This window comes from Squalius cephalus (genome assembly GCF_949319135.1).
Source record: "Squalius cephalus genome assembly, chromosome: 11".
In the NCBI taxonomy this organism is placed as follows: domain Eukaryota; kingdom Metazoa; phylum Chordata; class Actinopteri; order Cypriniformes; family Leuciscidae; genus Squalius; species Squalius cephalus.
Genome location: NC_137132.1, coordinates 41,153,989 through 41,178,023, shown reverse-complemented (window position 1 = coordinate 41,178,023; position 24,035 = coordinate 41,153,989). Strand labels below are relative to the sequence as shown.

At 41.7% G+C, this 24,035-nt stretch overlaps 1 protein-coding gene and 1 long non-coding RNA gene across 2 annotated transcripts; both read left to right on the top strand.

Moving 5' to 3' along the window:
* Positions 1–5,873: 5,873 nt before the first annotated feature.
* On the top strand, positions 5,874–7,835 carry LOC307167257 (uncharacterized protein; the record flags this gene model as incomplete). Its single annotated transcript, XM_079886245.1, has 3 exons — positions 5,874–7,289; positions 7,409–7,774; positions 7,818–7,835. The coding sequence occupies exons 1-3, from the start codon at positions 5,982–5,984 to the stop codon at positions 7,833–7,835; spliced, it is 1,692 nt and encodes a 563-aa protein (XP_079742371.1). The 5' UTR covers positions 5,874–5,981.
* A 17-nt stretch (positions 7,836–7,852) lies between these two features.
* Positions 7,853–11,400, top strand: LOC307167125. Its single transcript, XR_013822736.1, has 3 exons — positions 7,853–9,329; positions 10,857–10,877; positions 11,258–11,400. It is a non-coding gene; the product is annotated as an uncharacterized lncRNA (long non-coding RNA).
* Positions 11,401–24,035: the final 12,635 nt, after the last annotated feature.

Here is a 24,035-nt window from a genome sequence, read left to right as displayed (position 1 = left end):
ACCTATTGCCTGTATATTGATTACATGTCTGGATTGCCCCTTAATTAAAGCAGCATTTGGATCTCAAGCTTCGTGTCTCGGAGCAGTTTGTAACAATAGTATTGTCAATGGGTTCAATAACACATCCTGCAAAAGGGGGGCCTTGTCATGGAAAAGTTTGGGGAACCCCTGGTATAGCGAACGCAAGGCAAGTTAACTTTGACCTCAATACCAAAACTACAACTGGGAAATAATTGGCCACAAAATGTTGTTTTGATTTGAAATATTTTATCTCACTCACTTGAAATAAACTTAAAGCTTCCGCGAAGAAAAGTTTGCAGCAAGTGGCTTTGGCTCTTTGGAGAATAGCAAGAGGTAGGCTCATGCTGTTAAGTGTATTATTTACATTGCAATACCCATAAATGGTAAGATGCATGTAAATTGTTGTGTCCAACATTTTTGAAATTTACAATTGTACTTTGGTTTCTTTGCGGGGACACCGCCTTCACCTGCCATGTCTATCGGCTCGCTTTCGGGTTAAACCTTCCGCGACTGCACAACTGGGTTATAGGTTATAGGTTGAGGTGACAAATGTGTGTTGAAATTATATATAGTGTGTGAATATAATGCATTTAATACAAGATCTGGCAACTGGTCAACATTAGACAAACATATTGCTCCGATTACTCATAAAGGAGTTTGGGCCATGCAAATTATGGGAGTTTCCCAGGAGAAATAACAAACCGGGAGTGGTCCGGGAGATAGGGCTAAAAAAACGGAGAAACCCGGGAGAAACGGGAGTGTTGACAGGTATATTATAAGGAAGGAAATGCCGCAGAATAGAATCTTGCTTAAAAAAGTTCATAGAGCTGCTTGTTTTATTTGTTGTTTGTTAATTTCCAAATATAAAACTTGTTGAAATGGTTTCAGTGTGAGCATCAGTTATTTTTGAACACTTTCATCTCGTTTTAACATTGTTTTGGTCACTATTATCGTGATATGAAATTTTCATACCGTCCCATCCCTACTGTATGTATATAGGTTTACCATACGTAGGCCTACTCTTTATTCCGGACATGGCCGTAAAACACCAGCTGGTCGGGATCTCTAAAATGTCTGGGCACACATGAACAGAATCTGCTGATCACAGACACTTTGACACGGAAGCTTTTTTCAACTGTCTAGCTATCTCTTGTCTACACACCACCATAATCCACATGTATCTGACTGCTTCCTATTTTTATTAATTTTTTCAGTCTATGGTCCTACTACAAGTTGCTCCCTACAAACCGCTGATGTGTGTCGTCACCCACTTTAGATAGGCCTACTTTCTTCCGACACCTGGAATCTTTGATTTGATGTGACTTTGAGTTGTCCAAATTACCTCTTCATTTGTCTGCATTCCATCAACAAGTTCTCCTGTATTGGAAATTAGCATTTTCTTACAATTTTAGTTAACATAAAACTTGTATTTGGAACAATCATTTTATTCTGCACCACAACAAATCTTTATTTTATGAAAACTGGGTTCTAAAAAATATATATATTTTTTTCCCTATTGGACATGATGGACAGCTATGGTAATGTTCTAAATTACATTGATTTTTGTTTAAAACATGGATTTTTAAGTTGTTGTTTTTTTGTTTGTTGTAAATGCCATACCAAAAAACATGCATTAGTCTACTGTAAAAGGGATTTTCTTTTATTGTAGGCCTAATTACTCAAAGATGTTTTGGTCTCAATTGTGCAGTAAAAGGTTGTGTATAATGTGAATCCCCTTGAATACAAACAAATTAAGTTTGGTGTACTGAAGAAAGATTTTTCACAACACTATTTGGTCAATAACCTTTTTGAACTTCCTAAACACTTCTTTCATAAATTAAAAACACCATCCTTTCCTCATAATGAACATAAAGCTTTTGCTACTTCTCTTTTTTTTTTCATTTATTCATTTATTTTCTCTTCCTTGCCTTTCAAGGTTGTAAATATGATTTGAGACTTCATTGCTGTCATTTATTGTAATTTGCAACTACGTCTGCATTTTGAGAATTGTAAATTGTTAATAGCCTATTGTTTGTTCAATGCCTATTTTGTATGTAAATTGGTTTATTTCTCAAAAAAAAAAAAAAAAACTTTCTTGCGCCACCTCAAAAACAACACAATTAATAAACTAGATGTACCGCATGGCGGTACAAAATATGACCGCCGCTCAGGCCTGCACTGGGGCTTTCCACAAAAATAAATGACGTGGAGCAATTTGGCTGTATTGCGTGTTTATGTATATACCTAAAAAAAGTAGTAGTATGTGCATGTCTGTCTGTGTTTGTGTGTATGTGTGTGTGTTTGTGTATGTGTGTGTCTGTGTGTGTGTGTGTCTGTGCGTGTATGTATGCGTGCGTACATGTGTGTGCGCGTGTGTGTTTGTGTGTGTGTGTCTGTGCATGTGGATTTGTATGTGTATGTGTGTGTATGGGTGTGTGTCTGTGCGTGTGGATGTCAGTGTGTGTGCATGCTTGCGTTTGTTTGTATTCCTGCATGTGTGTGTGTGACAGTTAGGGTTGCCAACTTCAGAAAAGGAAAATGCGGGACAATCGTGGTTATTTATAGGAAAATGAGGGACACTCAAAATATTTGTACTGTATCACACAGTGTACGTCATTTCAGTGTCTGCAGTTAAGTTTGTGTTTAAAAGGTTATCAGTCATAAACACATTTGTATTGCTTAACCTATTTATGTATTTAATTCTAAAAATAATTTTAATGTCATACATGAAAAAAGTCACATTACAAACAAACCATAGTTCAAAATAACAGCATTTATCTAAAATAGAAAGCTTTTTTAACATTATACACTAGGCTTACAGTTCAAAAGTTTGGGGTTAGTAAGATTATTTTTTGGGGAAAAAAATAAAGAAAGTAATTGCCTACTTTTATTCAGCAAGGATGCATTACATTAATCAAAAGTGACAGTTAAGGTAATGTTACAAAAGCTTTCTATGTACTTTCTAAAAGCTTTAAAACATTAATAATAATCAGAAATGTTTTTTGAGCATATTATTCCCTCAGGTAGATTACATGTTTTCTTGCGTGGCTGGATGTTAGACTCATGAACAATAATCACGTTGTTTGCATTCGCCAAAATTGATTAGCCTAGATCAAAACGTGGACAGTGAAAGGAAATTACCGTTAGCGCGAGACGAGTCCGGCTTGAAGCGGAAGCGACCAGACGGCAGAGGATGTTCGCAAATCAAACAATGATTTGTCTCAAAACAGTGATTAAAAAAAGCTGTGATTGGATGATGACAGGTTCGGTGATCATTCTCAAGTGTCGTGGTCAGCACTGCTGCCTGCTGTTGCTGTTGTATCAGTCAGTGGTTTATCAGCTTGTCAAAAAACGGGACACGGGAGGTCACGCACGGGACAAATAAATTAGGCCCAAAATATGGGACGTCCCGCCTAATTCGGGACAGTTGGCAACCTTAGTGACAGTATCATCCTAAACCAGCAACCCTTCGCTCAACAGCACCATCTACAGGCCGATGAGTGTACAGTCACTAAATGTGCACATAAATGAATGTATTTTATACCCCCCCATGGATGAAATTCTACGAAACTTAGCATACCCCCAGAGGATGTCAAGTTAATCATACACATGAAATATGGTGCAGTTCTGAACATCTCAACTGAAGATAGGGGCGATTAAAGCAGAATAATATTGCATTTTCATTTTTTATGGGAGGGGCGCAAATCACAAATGAGTGATTATGGGCTAGGTTGATGTGGGCCCTTAAGAGCAACATACCATAAAAATGTCTTCATCCTCGGTGCCACGGTTCAGGTAGTTATTTAGTAAAAACTGCATTTTTTGGGTTTGGGGGGGCCCAGCGCGGGGGGGGAGTGGCCCCCGGGGACCAAACGAAATTTTTCCGTAAAAGTCTAGTGGGGCTACATGCCCACCAAATTTCATGTTCCCCGGTGTTTCGGTGTCCCTGGTATCGTTGACAAAAAATTCAGTAGATGACGAAAAAAAAAAAAAAAAAAAACTTTGCCAATCCCTATATGACCGCTTTCGCTAGCTATGCTAGCGGCGGTCATAATAAATGCCCCAATAAAAAAAAAAAATAATAATAAAAATACACTACAGCAAAAGATATAAATAACTGACTTAAAACCATTTTTTGGGGGGGACGGGGGGGGGGGGGGGGGGGGATGGGGTATTAACATGCCTAAGACTTTTGCACAGTACTGTGTGTGCACTATATCAGTGGTTTTCAAACTGTGGGTCGCGACCCACTTGTGGGTCACGCAGTGAGAAAAGGTGGGTCGCGCAAAGGCACTTACCTGCAGCTAAATTTACGTTACGATGAGTGAAACAAAACCAGTCCGATTAATGACCAAACGACTTTTAAGTGAGTTTTAGCGCCCGCCAAAGTGAATTTTTGTCCCGCCAAAGTCTTATTTGATCGGTGAGTAGCCTAATAGATGAACTGCTGCGCATATGTGACAGAGTCGCAGTGCATGTTTAACTGAAAGAACGAGCAGAGAGAGAGAGAGGTCGCGCGCGCTCTCTTTCTCTCTTCGGAGCCAGGCGAAAAAGTAAACAAGACTTCACCGTCTCCAAACTAGGCGCTGTCTTGCTCTCTCTCCCTCGCACATATTAATCAAAATAAATCGACACGGTGGTAAAAGGTCGGAAGACCAAAGTTTCATGTGGAGCATTCGGAGATTGTTTTCTTCTTAATTACCGTTGGGTGTGAATTGTGCTAAATAAGTTGTTGCCTTATCTTCTCTGAAAAGCGTCCCAGACATTCAGCTGACATAAAACAACACTTTAATTAAAGAAAAAAATGATCCAGTGATGAAATGTTTTCTGTGTTGACACAAATCTTGGATGTCCATGTCCAACTGCTGGGATAATCACACAACGCGCACACGTCCAATTCGCGAACTAATGACTCCTTTGAACGATTCATTTTAATGAATGGTTAAAACAACTGATCTTTCCAACAGTGAACTCAGGAGACGTCTGAATCGGTGTATAACTAATCAGTAACACTTTACAATAAGGTTCTATTTATTACATAAAATACATAAAAGTACAATTTAAGCTTAAGCTTAAGCTTTAAAATAAAATAAAACCCCTTGTTTTTTTGTTTTTTTTTGAAAAGCATATGACCACATTTTTCCACACACAGTGCTATCAATAATCGATAAGAGAATCGTTAAAGATTCGGATCGATAAGCAGAATCGTCAGTGGCATTATTATTATTGATAAAATCTTATCATTTCCCATCCCTATGTGAAGACGGTAAAATTATAATCAAAAATTAAAGAACATACATGTTTTTTTTTGTTTTTTGTTTTAATTTAAGAGTTAAAAGTTTAAAATATTTTGCTAACATGAAGGCTTGTCACTGTCAGTCTTTTTACATCAGTGCAAAACTAGGGTATGCAGATTAAGACCATCAGCATGCATTGATTAATCCCATAGCATGTAGCAAAAAAAAAAAAGGTGCAACCAAATCATGCTGGTGCGACCAACTGAGAAAGTTGGTAGCACCAGTGCAAGTGGGTCTTGAGATTGATTATACTTGTCTAGGTGGGTCCTAGAATGAAAAAGTTTGGGAACCCCTGCACTATATTACATTTGTATTATATTTTTACTTGTGTCATAATTAGTATTGATGAAAACCACATTATATTTAATTTAATTTGATATTTTTAACCTTTAATAATACCAGCTGACAGGGCTCTCCGCATGTTTACAGCATTATGTGAGATATATTTTTTCTTGAGAAAAATTAACATGTAGGCTATCTACTGTAGCCTACCTAATATTTATCCAAAGAGTCAATATTGAATCAAGATTGAAATCAAATCCCAAGAAATGAAAGCTTTAGCATAAGTTCTGCTGGGAAGACTCAATTACTACGTCACTTATTGCCTTCACTTCTATCCAATCATATTCTTATGCTCACTGTATAAAAGCACGGTACTTACACATGTTTGAGTTCGCAGATACTGAAGCGACGATTACGTCTTGCTCACCTGCTAAAACCACCATGTCTACTGACGCACCCGTCGTCTGCGATTACTCAGAATCCGACGATGAATTCATTCCGCCTTCTCCTCTTCCAACACGTCGCAGCTCGCGCATCCAATGCCGCGGCTCGCCATGGGCGAGCTGGCCTTCGGAGGATATAATTATTGCCGTGGAGGCCGCCGGTATCCCCATCAGCCGAGGTTTATCCAGAGAGGATTTATTGCTCTTGGCCTTCAACACTCTGGGCAACCCACCAGAACCTGCTCCTCTCAGCCCAGCAACCGCTCCCGCACCCGGCCAGTCGAAACAAGCCGGCAGGAAGAGAATCGCAAAATCCTCGTCGCCACACCCAGCAAAAAGATCTACGCAGCATTCTCAAGCTTCTACTTCGCTGGATCCATCCGAGCCCGCTGCAGTTAACTCTCAAATTCTCCAAGTCGTCCAAAGCCTCTCTAAAACCGTCAAGACATTGGAGTCAAAGATGTCAAAGTTTGAACACTCACTCAATAATTCCAATAGCTCGGTTCCAGCTATTAATGTCTCCGCGATGTCCCAGGTTCCTCCCTCAGCCAGCGGATTAAGCGATATATCTAACGTGCCATCTACTTCAGCCATGCCAACTTTTCTCCAGCCGATAGAGTCAACATTTCAGGACGCCTCTGCTTCACCCGAAACTTCCTCCTTCAACCTTTCTTCAGCCGTGCCAGCTCAGTCTTTTGGTAGGCGTTTCGTCTCTCCAGCTGCAGCTACAGTGTCTCCTCTTATTAGAGCGAACATTGTCCAAGGTAAGGACATTAACTTGGCTTCACTCCTGCTTCCCTCGCCTGCCATTGACAGGAAAATGGTAGACTGTGGTGACGTGGCAGTCCTCCTCAAAACATCCGATCCCAGATTAAACCGGAATCTTTCATTCGGCGAATTCGTCATCGCATTCAGCCTTTACAGAGATATTCTGTGCCAGGTTTTTCCTGATCGGAGGGAAGAGTTATATCTGTATCTAGCTTTAATGGCTGACTTTAACCAAAGGTACGGGGGAACCCTATTTTACGAATACCACAAGTCTTTTTCAGCCAAATCTGCTTCTTTCATCTCGCTCTACAACTCCAGACTAGACTGGTCCGTTACCGACACGGAATTGCTTGTTCGCCACTTCGGGGGTCAAAAAATGCTGGCGTGTCCCATTTGTAGCGCTCATGGACATTCAGCGTCATTCTGCCCGAAAGCGTTCGCTACTAAAGCGCCGGGTGCTGTCCAGGGTGCTGATAATGTAAGGTTTCCACAAGAGAGCAGGAAACGCTACGCGCCTGTTAGAAGTGTTTTTCCCTGTGTTAATTTCAATGAATCTGTTTGTGTTTTTTCTCAATGTAAATATGATCACGTCTGCAGTTTTTGCAAGGATCCTCACCCGAAATCGGTCTGCCCTCGCCGGTACAAACCTCCAACCAGAGGGAGAGGGAGAAAATTCTGAGAAAGCACCCTTCAACTCCCATTAATATTTCTATTCTCTCTAACTACCTGTCTTCTCACCCTGACCCGACTTTTGTCGATTACTTAATCACAGGTTTGTCACAGGGGTTTCGAGTGGGTATCCTCTCCCATCTCACCACTTCTTTCATAGCCAAGAACTTACAGTCAGCTATTACTGAACCAGATGTGGTATCTAACCTGCTAGAAAAAGAGGTCAATAAAGGATATGTTATAGGCCCTTTCGCTTCCCCTCCTTTCTCGACCTTCCGGATTAATTCCATCGGCGTTGCAACTCGGAAATACTCCGGCCAAATCCTTCTCGATAAAGGGTGCCAGTCTGATTTAAATTTTTGGAAGCACTTGTTAAGCGAATGGAACGGTATCTCTTTTTTCTACCACGACATTTTCGAATCATCGATCGAATTACAATTATTCACTGACGCTGCCCCATCTATCGGGTTCGGGGGCTTCTTCCAAGGGGAATGGTTTGCCGAAAAATGGCCAAACGATTTTCCTAAAACTCTTTCTGGTTCAGTTTCATCCGCGCTCTACGAGATTTACCCCATAGCCGTCGCTAGCATGATCTGGGGTCACGCATGGTCTCGTAAACGCATCTTGATGTTTTGCGACAACGAAGCCACAGTTGCCATCATTAATAAAGGCAGATCTTCATGCCTTACAATCATGCCTTTCGTGAGACGGTTAATCTGGCAATCCGTTGTTTCTAATTTTATTATTAAAGCTGAACATATCCCTGGCCATTGCAACGTTATTGCTGACGCTCTCTCTCGGTTTCGATTTCAGACCTTCAGACGGCTCTGCCCGTTAGCCAACCAGGATCCAGCACCCTGTCCTCCCCTAGCAGCAATAATATTAAATTAAACGATCTGCTTACATCGGCTAGAAATTATATTTCTAAAGGTGTCGCGCCCTCAACTTTCAAAGCTTACACGTCCGCATGGTCAGCTTTTTCTATGTTCTGCTTCGCCTTCCAAATTCCAGTATTTCCCATTTTGATTTCGACCGTTTGTTCCTTTCTCGTCTTTAATTTCGAAAATAGAAATCAAAAAATCTCTTCCATCCGTCGTCTCCTCGCTGGTATTCAATTCTATGCAAAAATCCATAATCCTAATTTTCCTAGTCTTTTTTCTGAAACTTCCATTCGTTTACTTCTTAAAGGTTTCGCGAAATCCTCTAGTAAACAAATCGACAAACGTCTGCCCATTACTCTGCCGTTGTTGCATAAATTCATCAGTTCCATCCGAAACGGTCTCTTCTCCTTTTACATCAATATTTTGTTAGAAGCAGTCTTTCTAGCTGCTTTTTACGGCTTCATGCGTCCAGGTGAATTCTCCTCAGATACTAATAAATTCGATCCTACCCGCGGCATTTCCTTTTCTGATATTTGTTTCTCATCTAATAGCTTCACACTAATTCTTAAACATTCAAAAAATGACGCTAAAGCCTCCGGCGTCACCTTATCTTTTCCAAAAATCAACAACAATTTTTTGTCCATTCACATCGATGGTTAAATTTCTTAAAATCCGCCCTAAAACTTCTAACCATGCCCCTCTATTTATCTTACCTAACGGTGCACCTCTTTCAAAAGGCTGGTTTCGAGCCCAGTTAAATTCTGTCGTCAAAAGCTGCAGTCTTTCCCCCTCTCTCTATACCGGCCACTCATTCAGAATTGGGGCAGCTACTACTGCAGCCGATCGAGGAATCTCCACGTCGGCTATCAAGATCTTGGGCAGATGGTCTTCTTCGGCCTTCGAATCATACATAAGACCAGATTCTCAAACCATTCTTCAAGCCCAGCAAGCTCTACAATAACCATAAGGTAATTACTAATGCAACTACTGGTGGTGGTGTCATAATCTTATTTCCTTCATCCTGTTATTATTCTAGCTAGCACTCCTCAATGACTATCTAGTCAACTATTATGTGTGGCCTAGCGGCTCTGTTCAATGTGGCCTCGTCTCTATGTGGCTGTAGCAGCCGTCGTGCCTTTGTTACATGTTCGTCAATTGATAATAATAAATAAATAATAAAAAAAATAAAATAAATAAAAATAAAAAAACCTAAAGCCAGATACACGGCTTCCCATGATGTACATTGATGACGGCTATTTTATGCGATATTCATGTTCTATGTGGTCTACTGTGACCGTGTAGCCTAATGTGGCTGTCCCGTGGTCTTGTGGCCATAAAGTATGGCAGGTTCTGTGTGGCCTAGTGGCTCTGTCTCGTTGGCCTCGTTCAGTGTGGCTTAGCAGCCTTGTGGCCTGGTGGGCCTCGTCTTTGTGTCGGTCTCATGGCTTTGTGGTCCATGTTGCCATGTCCTATGATCAGCCTCCAAGGCTGTGGCCCTTATGGCCTTGTTCTGTGTGGCTTAGTGGCCGTTGTCTGTACGTCTCGTCTATGTGTGGGCTTATGGTTTGGAACCCTTTATGTTCTGTGTGGTCTACTGTGACCGTGTAGCCTAATGTGGCCTTGTCTCGTGGTCTTGTGGCCTTCATGGCATGGTTAAATGTGGCCTAGTGGCCTTGTACTCAAGTATGTCTGTCTACGTGTGGCATTAGTGGCCTTGTGGCCACGTGGGCCTTGTGTACATGTGGGGCTTGGCGCCTTGTGGCATATGTTTGCCTTGTCCTTTTAAAAAGATGCCTGAATGGCCAGTGGCCCCCTTGGGGCAGAGGTTTAATGTGGCTTAGATGCCGTAGTCTTGTGTGGTTTGTCTTTATGTGGCTCTAGTGGCTCGGTCTTGTCCTTAAAAGATGCAATGGTGGCCAGTTGCCCCCCCGGGGCATAGGTTTCGTGATCTTAAAGCTGTTGTATCCCGTGAAAAAAAAAAAAAAAAAAAAAAAACTTATGTGTTGTCCAGTCTTACCTCGTCTCTTTGTGGCATTAGCGGCCGTTGTGGCTTAGTAGCCTCGTCTCTGTGGTCTATTGTGGCCGTGTGGCTCATTAAAGCCTCGTCTCTGTGGTCTATAAAGGCCATGTGGTCCAATGAGGCCAGAGTCTGTGTTATGCTCAGCCCCAGGTGGCTGCTATATGTGGTCCAAGGAGGCCTGTTTATTATTTTTGCCAAGGCGGCTGTCTGTGTGGTCCAATGTGGCCTTGTCTATGCAAGCCAAAAGCGGCATTGCCGGTCCAATGAGGCCTTGTCCCTGTGTTTTCCTAGGAGTGAACTGGCTATTAAAAAATAAATATATAAATAAATAAAATAAAATAATTTTAAATTAACAAATAAAAACATAGTTATTTTAGAATTATCTGTCCTTCTCCCCTATTAAACTTTAGGCACGCTGTATTTTCACATCTAATTTGTATCTTCACCATTTGTTTCTTCCTTCTCTATTTTTCAGGAACCCCAGGACTCTAGACTGGTGGGTATACTCAGTTACCATCTTTTGGGGGTTGGCGTGCCCCGTCCCAGTGTAGTCATACTCCACCTATTTTTGGGGGTCGGCTGCGCCCCTGCCTTCATCTTTAGGCAGGAATTGCAGATCCGATACTCTCGGATCATGCACTACGGACGGGGCCTACGCCAAATGACTTTGTAGTTTATCAGCTTGCTGAGCTGTCAATAAATGTATGGTTTATTGAAATAACTCTCCCGAGTCTTTCTGGTAGAAATGAAAGCTTTAGCATAAGTTCTGCTGGGAAGACTCAATTACTACGTCACTTATTGCCTTCACTTCTATCCAATCATATTCTTATGCTCACTGTATAAAAGCACGGTACTTACACATGTTTGAGTTCGCAGATACTGAAGCGACGATTACCCCCATCCTCCCCACCACCACCAGGATGGTCCCGTCCATACCTCCCAGGGGGGGTCGGCTGCGCCCCTGCCTTCATCTTTAGGCAGGAATTGCAGATCCGATACTCTCGGATCATGCACTACGGACGGGGCCTACGCCAAATGACTTTGTAGTTTATCAGCTTGCTGAGCTGTCAATAAATGTATGGTTTATTGAAATAACTCTCCCGAGTCTTTCTGGTAGAACTGAATTGAAATCGTGAAAATTGTGTAAAATTCTGTTTAGTTACCAAATGTTTAGACAATCACAATTACACCTATTGTGATGCAAGTTGCCTTCAATAAGTTGTTTGAAAAAGTTGCAGCATGAAAATTCCCATCTCTAAATCATTTATTCCCTGCGTAACCTGTAAAGTCACGTCCACAAACCTCTTGTGTATTGTTTGGTCACACCACAAGGTGTAACTGTGGCCTCAACGATTCAGCACTGCCACTCTGAGCTCGATTGCTACGTCTGAGGTAAAACACGCCCCCCTCATTAGCATAGAGCAATACATGTATAAATAAATTTGTATATAAATTTGTGTTTGGAGCTCCGTCGAATTAATTCAGAAACCTTGTTTTTCTTCTTTACACTCTTTTACAAACGAACTTTTTCATTTTTATAGCGTGTGAACATATCTGGAATACTATTCTCCTTAAAAAACAATCGGATTGCTCTGATATCGCTACATATATCCAACCTTTCGAACTTCCGCTACTAGCCTTAGCCCGCTAGCATTACACGCGTGGTCGCACCTATCGCTCGACTTATTTACACCCGTATCACTGAAAGCTATAATTCGCCATTATAGCACATCTGCTATAATGGCGAATATAACGGATGTGTGTCTAACGTTACCTTTGAGTGCAGGTGAGGACACCTTCGAGCTGCATTCTGTGCAGTTAGAGCTGGAATCCGTGGAGAAGCAGATCCGCAACCTACTAGAGAGATAGGCCGAGCTACGAGATCGACGTTTCGCGCTTGAAACATCACGCGCCGATGCTCACAAGTCAGTGGTTAGTAACCTTTTGACTCCGACCTCGTCTACTCCATGTGTTTCTCTGCCCAGGATGCGATCATCCCTGGTTTCATTCACTCCGGCACCGACACAACAACATGGACCCTGGGTGATTCCACAGCGGAAGACGCGGGCCAGGACCAGAGCTAGGACCTCTCCGCCCCTCCCGGGCTTCGAGATCTCCACCCGGAACCGCTTCTCCCCTCTACGCGAGACGGAATGCGACGCTGTGATCATCGGCAGTTCCATCGTCCGGCATGTCCGTGCTACCATAGGTAAAGGTAAGGTTCGCACTCACTGCTTTCCTGGTGCTCGTGTTCTCGATGTCGCTGCACAGGTTCCCGGGATTCTGAACGGTGACGAGCCCATCGGAGCTGTCGTGCTGCACGCGGGAACGAACGACATCAGGCTACGGCAGTCAGAGGTTCTGAAGAAGGACTACAGGAGCCTGATCGAGACGGTACGCAGTACATCGCCTGAAACAACGATCATCGTGTCTGGACCGCTTCCCACCTACTGACTAGGACACGAAAGGTTCAGTAGATTATTTGCTCTAAATGAATGGTTAATGTCATGGTGTAATGAACAGAGACTGCTCTTTGTAAATAATTGGAATCTTTTCTGGGAGCGACCTAGGCTCTTCCGTGCTGATGGCCTTCACCCCAGCAGAATCGGAGCGGCTCTTCTGTCGGACAACATCTCCAAGACGCTACACACCATATGACTAGTAAGTCAAAGTCCAAATCACACTCTTTGCTGTCCAAACTTAATTGATATAAGTACCAATGTAGAACATTATATTGAAACTGTGTCTATTCCTCGTTTAGTGAGATCAAATAATAAATCTACTGCAGGATCTAAGAAAAATCTAATTGTGATTAAACCAGAAAATCTCAATATTAGTGAACAAAAACAATTTATAAAGCTAGGTCTTTTAAACATCAGATCACTTACACCTAAGGCGGTTATTGTAAATGAAATGGTCACAGATAATAGTTTCGATGTACTTTGCCTTACTGAAACCTGGCTTAAACCAAATGATTATTTCGGTCTTAATGAGTCTACTCCTCCTGGATACTGTTACAAGCATGAGCCCCGTCTGATTGGTCGTGGCGGTGGTGTTGCTATAATCTATAAAGATATTCTTACTGTTACTCAGAAAACAGGTCACAGGTTTAATTCGTTTGAAGTACTTGTGCTAAATGTTACTCTCTTAGATGTAAGAAAGAAATCCATATTATCTCTAGCCTTGGCTACTGTATATAGACCGCCAGGGCCTTACGCTGATTTCCTAAAAGAGTTTGCAGACTTTCTCTCAGATCTTTTGGTCAATGTCGATAAAGCATTAATTGTTGGAGATTTTAACATACACGTAGATAATTCAAATGATGCTTTAGGGCAGGGATAGGCAACTTCGGTCCTGGAGGGCCACTGTCCTGCAGAGTTTAGCTTCAGCCCTGATAAAAACTCACCTGCCTGTATCTATCTAGTAATCCTGAAAACATTGATTGCCTTGTTCAGGTGTGTTTAATTAGGGTTGGAGCTAAACTCTGCAGGACAGTGGCCCTCCAGGACCGGAGTTGCCTATCCCTGCTTTAGGGGCTGCGTTTACAGATTTATTAAACTCCTTTGGGGTCAAGCAAAACGTAACTGGTCCCACTCATCGTCTTAATCATACGCTAGATTTAATTATATCACATGGAGCCGATCCAACCGATATAGATATTATACCGCAAAGTGATGAAGTCACTGACCATTACATGGTCACTTGCATACTACGTACCGCTGAAATTTGTCATGTTGCGCCGCGTTATCGACCAGGCAGAACAATCCTTCCAACAACTACAGATCATTTCTCAAATAGCTTACCTGATCTATCTCAGCTGCTCAGTGAACCCAAACAAACAGATGAACTAGAGGAAATGACTAGCACTATGAGCACCATTTTCTCTAGTACATTAGACATCGTTGCACCAATTAGATTAAAAAAGGTTAGAGAGAAAACTAAAGCACCATGGTACAACAATACTACGCATGTTCTAAAGAGAGGAACTCGTAATTTAGAGCGTAAATGGAAACAAACTAATCTAGAGGTCTTTAGAATCGCATGGAAAGACAGTATGTCACGTTATAAAAAGGCCCTAAAAGCAGCCAGGGCTGAGCATCTCCGCAAACTAATAGAAAACAACCAAAATAATCCTAGGTTTTTATTTAATACCGTCGCTAGACTAACAAATAAACAGACGTTACCGGAGCAAAATATTCCGTCACAGTGTAGTAGTAATGATTTTATGAATTTCTTCACTGAGAAAATAGAAAGCATCAGAAACACAATTGTAAATGTACAATCTTTAATGGTGTCTTATTATTCAGCCTCAATTATCACCCCGCAAGAACAATTACAGCGCTTTGCAACTATAGGACAGGAAGAGTTAAATAAACTTATCATTGCATCTAAACCAACAACGTGTTTATTAGATCCAATACCAACTAAACTACTGAAACAAGTGTTACCTGTAGTGGAAGAGCCTCTTCTCAATATTATTAACTCGTCTTTATCCTTAGGTCATGTTCCAAGAATATTCAAGTTGGCAGTTATAAAACCTCTTATTAAGAAACCACAATTAGATCATAATAACCTAGCAAATTACAGACCCATTTCAAATCTTCCATTTATGTCTAAAATACTAGAAAAAGTTGTGTCCGCTCAACTGTGCTCTTTCTTGCAAGAAAATGATATCTATGAAAAGTTTCAGTCTGGATTCAGACCGCATTATAGCACAGAAACTGCGCTCGTTAAAATCACAAATGATTTACTTTTAGCTTCTGACCAAGGCTGTATCTCAATACTAGTTTTACTTGATCTTAGTGCTGCGTTCGATACTATAGATCACACAATACTCTTAAACCGACTACAAAACTACACTGGTGTTCAGGGACAGGCATTAAGCTGGTTCAGATCATACTTATCAGACCGTTACCATTTTGTCTGCGTAAATGGGGAAAAATCGAAGATAACGTCAGTAAACTACGGTGTACCGCAAGGATCTGTGTTAGGCCCTCTACTATTCTCAATATATATGCTGCCACTTGGTAATATTATAAGAAAACATGGAATTAATTTCCACTGTTATGCTGATGACACTCAATTATATATTTCATCACGACCAGATGAAAACGCTAAATTATCTAAATTAACAGAGTGTGTTAAAGATATAAAATACTGGATGACATGTAATTTTCTGCTATTAAATTCAGATAAAACGGAGCTATTACTTATTAGTCCAAAAAACTGCCCACAAAACCTCTTACAATACAACTTTAATTTAGAAGGGTGTCCTGTTACTTTATCCTCTACAGTAAAAGACCTGGGTGTTATATTAGACCGCAACTTGTCTTTTGAAAATCATATTTCATATGTTACAAGAACAGCCTTTTTCCACCTTAGAAACATTGCTAAGCTACGTAACATGCTATCTGTTTCTGATGCAGAAAAGTTAGTTCATGCATTCATGACCTCGAGACTAGATTACTGTAATGCCTTATTAGCTGGTTGTCCTGCATCCTCAATAAACAAGCTACAGTTAGTCCAAAATGCCGCCGCTAGAGTTCTTACTAGATCAAGAAAATACGATCATATAACACCAATTCTGTCGTCTCTACATTGGTTACCTATAAAGTTCCGTATCAATTACAAAGTATTGCTACTGACCTATAAAGCCCTAAATGGTTTAGCTCCCGTGTATTTAACGGAACTTCTATCGCCCTACAATCCATCGCGCTCTTTAAGATCACTAAATTCGAGGCTTCTGGTCATTCCTAGGATATCTAAGTCCACTAAAGGAGGGAGAGCTTTTTCACATTTAGCTCCTAAACTGTGGAATGGCCTTCCTGATATTGTTCGAGGCTCAGACTCGCTGTCCCAGTTTAAAACTAGATTAAAGACGCATCTCTTCAGCCAGGCATTCACATAATACTTACATTTTATACTACAGTTGAATCAGATTGAATGCATTAATATTGCGAACAGCAGCTACGCTAATTATTTCCCATATGCTTTTCTGTTGTTATCTCGGGACGCTAGTCCCGAGGTAAATACAGATCGTCAGCTCCAGTTTGTATCCAGCCTCTCATGGAAACTACAGATTCTCCAACACCCGTGCAGAGACGACTCGGCGCCTGTGAAGAGACGACTCGACGCTGGCGATGTTTATGCCCTAAATCAATACATGATTAACTAACTGTATTTCTCTATGTACATTTCTGAAATGCACTTTCTGTAAAGCTGCTTTGAAACAATATGTATTGTGAAAAGCGCTATACAAATAAATTTGAATTGAATTGAATTGAATTGAATTCCCTTTTTTACGTGGCTCAGACTCTGGTTCTTCACCTTGGGTCCCACTCTAGATGCGTCCTCTGTCGCAATGTTTTACGACAGGCGCTTCCCTTTCAGGCTATCTCCCACATTCTGTGGTTACAGGCCTCATTAGGCCTTTCTGAAGGTAGCCCCACATTGTGTGGCTGTCAGGTTACAGGCCTCTCCGGCCTTCCTGAATACGAGCTCCCACTTACTGTGGTTGCCAGGTTTCAGGCCTCACAGGCCTTCCTGAGTATGAGCTCCCACATACTGTGGTCGCCAGGTTACAGGCCTCACCGGCCTTCCTGATATGAGCCCTCATGTACTGGAGCTCCCCACATGAGGGGGTCATCAGGTTTTAGGTCTCAGTAGACCTTCCTGGTTTTGAACCCTCTCTTACTTCCCCAGTGTTCGGAGCGAGCACTGGGTAGACCCGTGGATTGAGTGGACGACTTCCGTCGTTTCTTGAGGTTAAGTCACACTCTCTGGGAGATCCCGTCTCTGTGATCCGGAACTGAGTGGTTTCTGCCAGCTTTACAGGCCTTCAGTTTCTGGATGCCTTATCCAAGGCAACTTCCAGAGGCTCTGTCTTGGACAGACAGGCAATGGCCAGACTGTGAGTCTTAGTATAGATCACCAGGCCAGCCTGGTGGCATTTCAGGAGGCATGCTCCCCTGAATAGTGACTGGCTGGGAGTCCCTTGGGTCCCCTAGCCACACTCCCTGGAAGGGACCCCTTCTATTGGAAGTTGTGGTCCTAAGCCTTTGAGCTGGCCCAGATATACCCCCAATTAACTATGTTCTGGCGGTTTCTTGGTTCATTAGCTTGGGCTATGAGACAGCCCGATGTGACCTAAGGGTGAGTGGTTCCAGTGTTTCTGAATTACTGGTTCGGACAGTTGTCACTGCCTTTGGGCATGCACTCCCCTCAGCATGGTGGCGTTGGTATATCGTTCCCCATAGCGTCATTCTGACGTAGTGTAGAGTTCCCTTTCGAAAGGGAACGTCTCAGGTTACGACTGTAACCTATGTTCCCTGAGAACAGGGAACGAGACACTACGTCTTCCTGCCATGCCTCGGGGCCTGCCTGCAACAGTCCCTTCAGACGATAGGATGTTGTCATGTGTGCAAGGCTCCCCTTTATACATCCAGGTCGCGCGCTCATCATTCAAGCTGATGATGCACGGGCTGTCGCCGGTCAACATGATTGACGTGAGTTGATATTTATTTCAGACACCTGTCACGCCTGAGGCGTCCCCATAGCGTCATTCAGATGTAGTGTCTCGTTCCCTGTTCTCAGGGAACATAGGTTACAGTCGTAACCTGAGACGTTCTCTACCGCTGCTCATGTGCGTTTGTTATTATCGAGCCCGTAAAGCAGTTCGTGTCTCTCGCTCGTTCTCGCTTGTTCTCGCTTCTCACGAGACTTCCAATTTTGATTTTGCCGGGACGGTAGAGCCCAAGTTGCAAGGTTGCTTTTCCGCCTGGGAACGCTGGGGGGAGCGGGGAAAGTCACCAACTTCACCAGAACAGGTTGTTGAACCATCCAAATGATTTCTAGACAGTTTTATTAACTTAAAATTGTTACCAAGTTCTGCTTTAAAATCTAGGGGTTATCCGAGGTTCTACATATTCAACAGTATACAACCATTATGGAATTTACAGGTGGCAGACTTGCACATAAGAAATCCCACAAGACTGACAGCCTGATTGTGTCTGTCTACTTGTCTAGCCTGGGCAGTGTTGTACCAATTAATGCCACCCCAAGCAGACCCACCTGGCGTGGCGTAATTGTAATGAGCTGACCAGGATTCAAACACTGGCCATATTGATGAGGTTGTGCTGCCAGGCAGCGACTTAAAGTGCTGCACCACATACGGGTGGTCCACAGTACTGATCATACATGTTTAAATGTGTGCCAATATTATGGCAAGACAAGACACTAAACTAAAAACTACACTTTCTACCTACTCATTCTCTACTGATTTCATTCACTAATAAGTGAATGTGTACACTTTACTGTAGCCTTGGGTTAAAACTATACAGAGCAACCAAAAACTGGTCTTGAAAACATCAAAACCAATGGTTCTCAAAACCTCTCGAAGGAACCCCCAGCCATGCAATATATTAGACCAGGGGTGTCAAACCGGTCCTAGGAAAGCCAAGTTTATGCAGGTTTTCTCTTTTCCCTTGTACCAGACTGATGGAGAAGCTCACTAATTGGTTAGGATCTCTCCTCACCTGGCAGTCTAGGTCCTAATTATGCTCTAATTGAAGGGAAAGACCAAAAACCAGCATACACTAAGGCCCTCCATGGAACAGGTTGCCCCACCCCTGTATTAGATGTATTCCAGAGCTACAGTAGCAAACCTGAATCTACTTGGAGAGCTTGTTCAGGGCTAGAACAAAACTGTGTGGTGATCAGGGTTCCCCTTGGAGAGTTTTGAGAATCACTGTTCCAGGACATAGAGTGTGTTGTAATGTTACCTAAAATTCATACATACCAGGTCGCACACGGACGCCATCGAATAAATCCCTGAAAAAGATGCATATGTTTTTTTTAATCATTCAACATTTACATTAGACTTGTTGCATTTAATCAACTGTGCAATGGATTGTCTTGTTTGTCTTCATCCTCCACACCAGGTTTCTATTCCCCTATTAGTAGTACCCCCTGTTTAATAATTCCCTTGTCCATCATTGTTTCCTGTCATTGTGACATCATGTGTCATGTTACATGCCTTCTTTGCTGCTGCTAGTGGATTCAGTATAAAGTTAAGTCTTCAGTTTAAGCCTTTGTTAACATTCCAGTGTCAGGTTGTTGGTCTCGCCCAAAATATGTTCTATTTTGTGCCTGTGTATTACATTTAATCAACATTACAATGTATTTTTATGGATTAATGCATCTCCCTCCTGCCTACCATTTACCAACATCATCAAAATGACCCTCATCACCAATTCTGGACCACAAAACCAGTTCCACAATATTTCATTGCTACCGTCTGATCTGGTACATGTTTAGACCTGGCTCACCATGTGAGTGCAATTAAAGACATAGAACAGAAACTCAGCAGGCTTTTTTATCTTTACAGTGTAGAAACAGACCACATTCCCAAAGTTGCCAGTACCAATCCCTAGAGCTGAACATAGAGACTACCATATTTTCCGGACTATATGTCGCACAAAAGTTTTAGTTGCACTCAGCAAAAAAACACATTGTTGCAAGGAAAAAACATATACTGTATATAACTTGCTTTGGTTTATAAGTCGCATTTATATTTCAAGGCCCATTTAATGAACACATTTCTGGTAAACAAAGGCATGGTTATAAACTTATGCTTGTCTACTTACAATTTAGACGTGTATATATGTTTGTAGATATCTCCAAAAAACACCCCAAAATAAGACAAGACAGTACCAACAGCAAAATGAAATGAGCTGAAACGAGACCCCTACAACTCTAAACATAGCAGCTTCTTGCCATTGTAACTAGCTATTTGAGTTATTTCCTGCACAAACATCCTATCACATGGACCATTATGTCCTCAGTAAAATCTTTTAATACATGGATCCATTCTCAACTGTTTTAAATGGACAATATATTTGTCTGAGCGCTATATGAATCCAGTGTCATCTACTGTACACAGACACAATGCTTTTCTTTGTTTTGAAAAGAGATTAAGTCAACATTTTAGCATGGTAAGCTGTAGGTGGGTGCCAATCTGATATTTCTGTAGCGTGTTGCAACTTGACCGGTAGAGTAGTCTGTAAGCAAGTTCTTAAATCCAAACCACTCTATTTTGAGGCTGGAGGCCAAGCAGTGTTCAACTGGAGTCTTTGGTATGACTTTGCACTTAAAGCACAAGATATTTGAGGGTTTCAGTGTGACACCTTACTTATAAACACTTCAGCAAAGATGTTTACGTTGGATCAACCATCCAATTACTGGCTGCCAAATTAACATTGAGGTTTTTCTTCCAAACCAAATGTAATGTGAATTGACACTGTTCATTTTCATTTTCATTTTATTAAGGATAACCCCTTGAGATGGAACATCTCATTTTCGAGGGGGTCCTCAAAATAACATCAAACAATTACACACAATTACAAACTCACTCATAAAGCTCTTCGACACATTCAACCAACCAGTCCCTCCTCTATCCAAAACATATTCATGTAAATAATATGAAATAATTTCAGAATATTACAGGAGAGAACCTTATTTGTGAAAGAAAAAAAAAAAACATACACAAGTCATATAGAGAAACATTTGCATTGTTCACAGGATTGTAAATAAGTTAACAGGGCTGACTTAAAGAGTGAAAAGGAAGAGATGGACTTTAAGGAACAAGGTAAGCTGTTCCAATCAGATGGAGCTTTGAATTTGAAGGCACGTCTTCCAATTTCTTTTGAAATATTTGGGACAGAAAAAAATAGATGATCAAGGTGTCTCAGGCCATAAGTTGATCTATATGGGACTAAATATTGCTTCAAATAAAGAGGATAATTAAAAAAGATACATTTATAAACATAACACTGTTGTGTTATGATGAACGATTGGCTTGTAAAGTGACTTGGTTTCACAGAAGACTTAAAACAAGACAAAATATGCATAACAAGGTTGTACAAAAATAGTTGTGTTTTGTAATCAATATATGACAAAATCTTAAAGTGATGGTTTGGAGTCAGTTAACCCTAGGGTTTTTTAGCACCTTGACATCGAGCCAAACAACCCCTCATCAGCTTATATCCCTTGTTATAACATTGGTCGAGTTAGCGCTATCAGCTGATTGACTAAACGCATGCGCTAATGGATCCAAACGTGCTTCGTACATTTACCCCACTAATAATGCCCAGAATCATACCAAACTTTGACAGTAGTACAAATAGGTTCTGCACTTATAAAATGAGGCATTGCAAAGTTTGTAAGTACAGCAGAAGTATATTTAAATAACACTTACCTGATGGGTGGCTGCTAATCTCAGATGCTACCGCACCAAAACCCGTGACATCACACACAGAGCACATCTCCTCCATTAGTTATAGCTCCTCGTCCGTGTATTCAGGTTCGAATATGTACGGTCGACCTTTGAAATTGATCCACTCATTGTCGCATTCGATGCTCACCTCAAACTCAGCTATGCTGCTATTCGCTCGTTTCTTGCTTGTTTTTGTCTTCCGGCAATTGATGTTGTGCTCTGTGCGTGATCTCGCGGGATGTCGTGCGTTAGAAGCCATCAGGCAAGATTTATTTATATACTTCTGGTGTTCTTACGAACTTTGCTATGCCTCATTTTATAAGTACAAAAACTATTTGTACTACTGTCAAAGTTTGGTACGATTCTGGGCATTATTAGTGGGGTAATGTACGAAGCATGTTTGGATCCATTAGCGCATGCATTTAGTCAATCAGCTGATAGCGCTTTCTCGACCAATGTTTTAACAAGGGATATAAGCTGATGAGGGGTTGTTTGGAACGATGTCAAGTTGCAAAAAACCCGAGGGGTTAACTAACTCCGAACCATCACTTTAAATGTCTTACTGACATTTATTATGCAAAATGTATATTTTATGAACCAAAAGCAATTGGGCTTCCAGATTTGGGGATTTTATTTAAAAAAGAACATATACTAATTGTTATTTTGCAAAGTTATATCAAAAGCATTAATCTGCACAGACCCTTTCTCTCCAGGTGATGTACTGTAACACTTGTGCTAGCTCTACCTTTTTCTCCCTGAGTGAGAGAGTTGACTGATGGATCGGGCCGTTAAATAAGTACTTCTAATGATTTAGGAACATAGACAATGTATAGGATGTTATTGTATTCACTTTTAAGAATTTGTTTAAGCCCTGCTCTGCTCTCTGTCTACCTAGCCTGTGTTTACCACTGTCCTGTCATAAAAAAATACCACCCCCCACAAAAAAAAATCTTTATGAAATAAAAGAATCAATAACATACCAGATCCCCTCTTGTTTTTAGAATCTTTGAATAAAGAAAGTTTCCGGACGATGTCCGCTCTGCACATTCCTCGCATGGCAGACCTATATGATCACAACTGACATAAGCATTACGGAAGCATTGATGTTTTGTAATCAACATTATTGGATCACTTCAGAATGCAGTATATCGATAAGATGATAAGGAAAAGAAAACAAGATATTATACAGATACCTCACTTTTACATGTACAGGCAATTAAAACACTATGATCACCTTGATCTCAGATCTCTGTCTCGCTTTTTGGCAAGACAAGCACAGTAAAGGGCCAAGACGTTCCAAATACTTACGTGTCTTTTGACAACTTTTTCTCCTTTGCTTTTTTGGGACAACTTCTGTGTTTTTGGTGTCCTTGACTGCAACAAGTTATGATGGACAACAGTATTTATAGGTTATTTTCTACATTTGTTTTTCATGGTTCTAAAGTGGGCCTAAACCCAATGTGAATGAATGCCTACCGTGCTCTGCAGGCTGAACCAAATCACCACAGAATGTTGTTTGTGCCATGTCTTCACACTCAGCAACATCCATCGTGGATTCTGTCACTGCAGCATCTGGTCCAGCAGAATCCTCACACACAGTTTCATTTTCCTCCACACATGGGGTAAGGGTGAGCACCACAGTGTCAGATTCATTTTCCTCCGCACATGGGGTAAGGGTGAGCACCACAGTGTCAGATTCATTTGCCTCCGCACATGGGGTAAGGGTGAGCACCACAGTGTCAGATTCATTTTCCTCCGCACATGGGGTAAGGGTGAGCACCACAGTGTCAGATTCATTTTCCTCCGCACATGGGATAAGGGTGAGCACCACAGTGTCAGATTCATTTTCCTCCACACATGGGTTAAGGGTGAGCACCACAGTGTCAGATTCATTTGCCTCCGCACATGGGGTAAGGGTGAGCACCACAGTGTCAGATTCATTTTCCTCCGCACATGGGATAAGGGTGAGCACCACAGTGTCAGATTCATTTTCCTCCGCACATGGGATAAGGGTAAGCACCACAGTGTCAGATTCATTTTCCTCCGCACATGGGGTAAGGGTGAGCACCACAGTGTCAGATTCATTTTCCTCCGCACATGGGGTAAGGGTGAGCACCACAGTGTCAGATTCATTTTCCTCCGCACATGGGGTAAGGGTGAGCACCACAGTGTCAGATTCATTTTCCTCCGCACATGGGATAAGGGTGAGCACCACAGTGTCAGATTAATTTTCCTCCGCACATGGGATAAGGGTGAGCACCACAGTGTCAGATTAATTTTCCTCCGCACATGGGATAAGGGTGAGCACCACAGTGTCAGATTAATTTTCCTCCGCACATGGGGTAAGGGTGAGCACCACAGTGTCAGATTCATTTTCCTCCG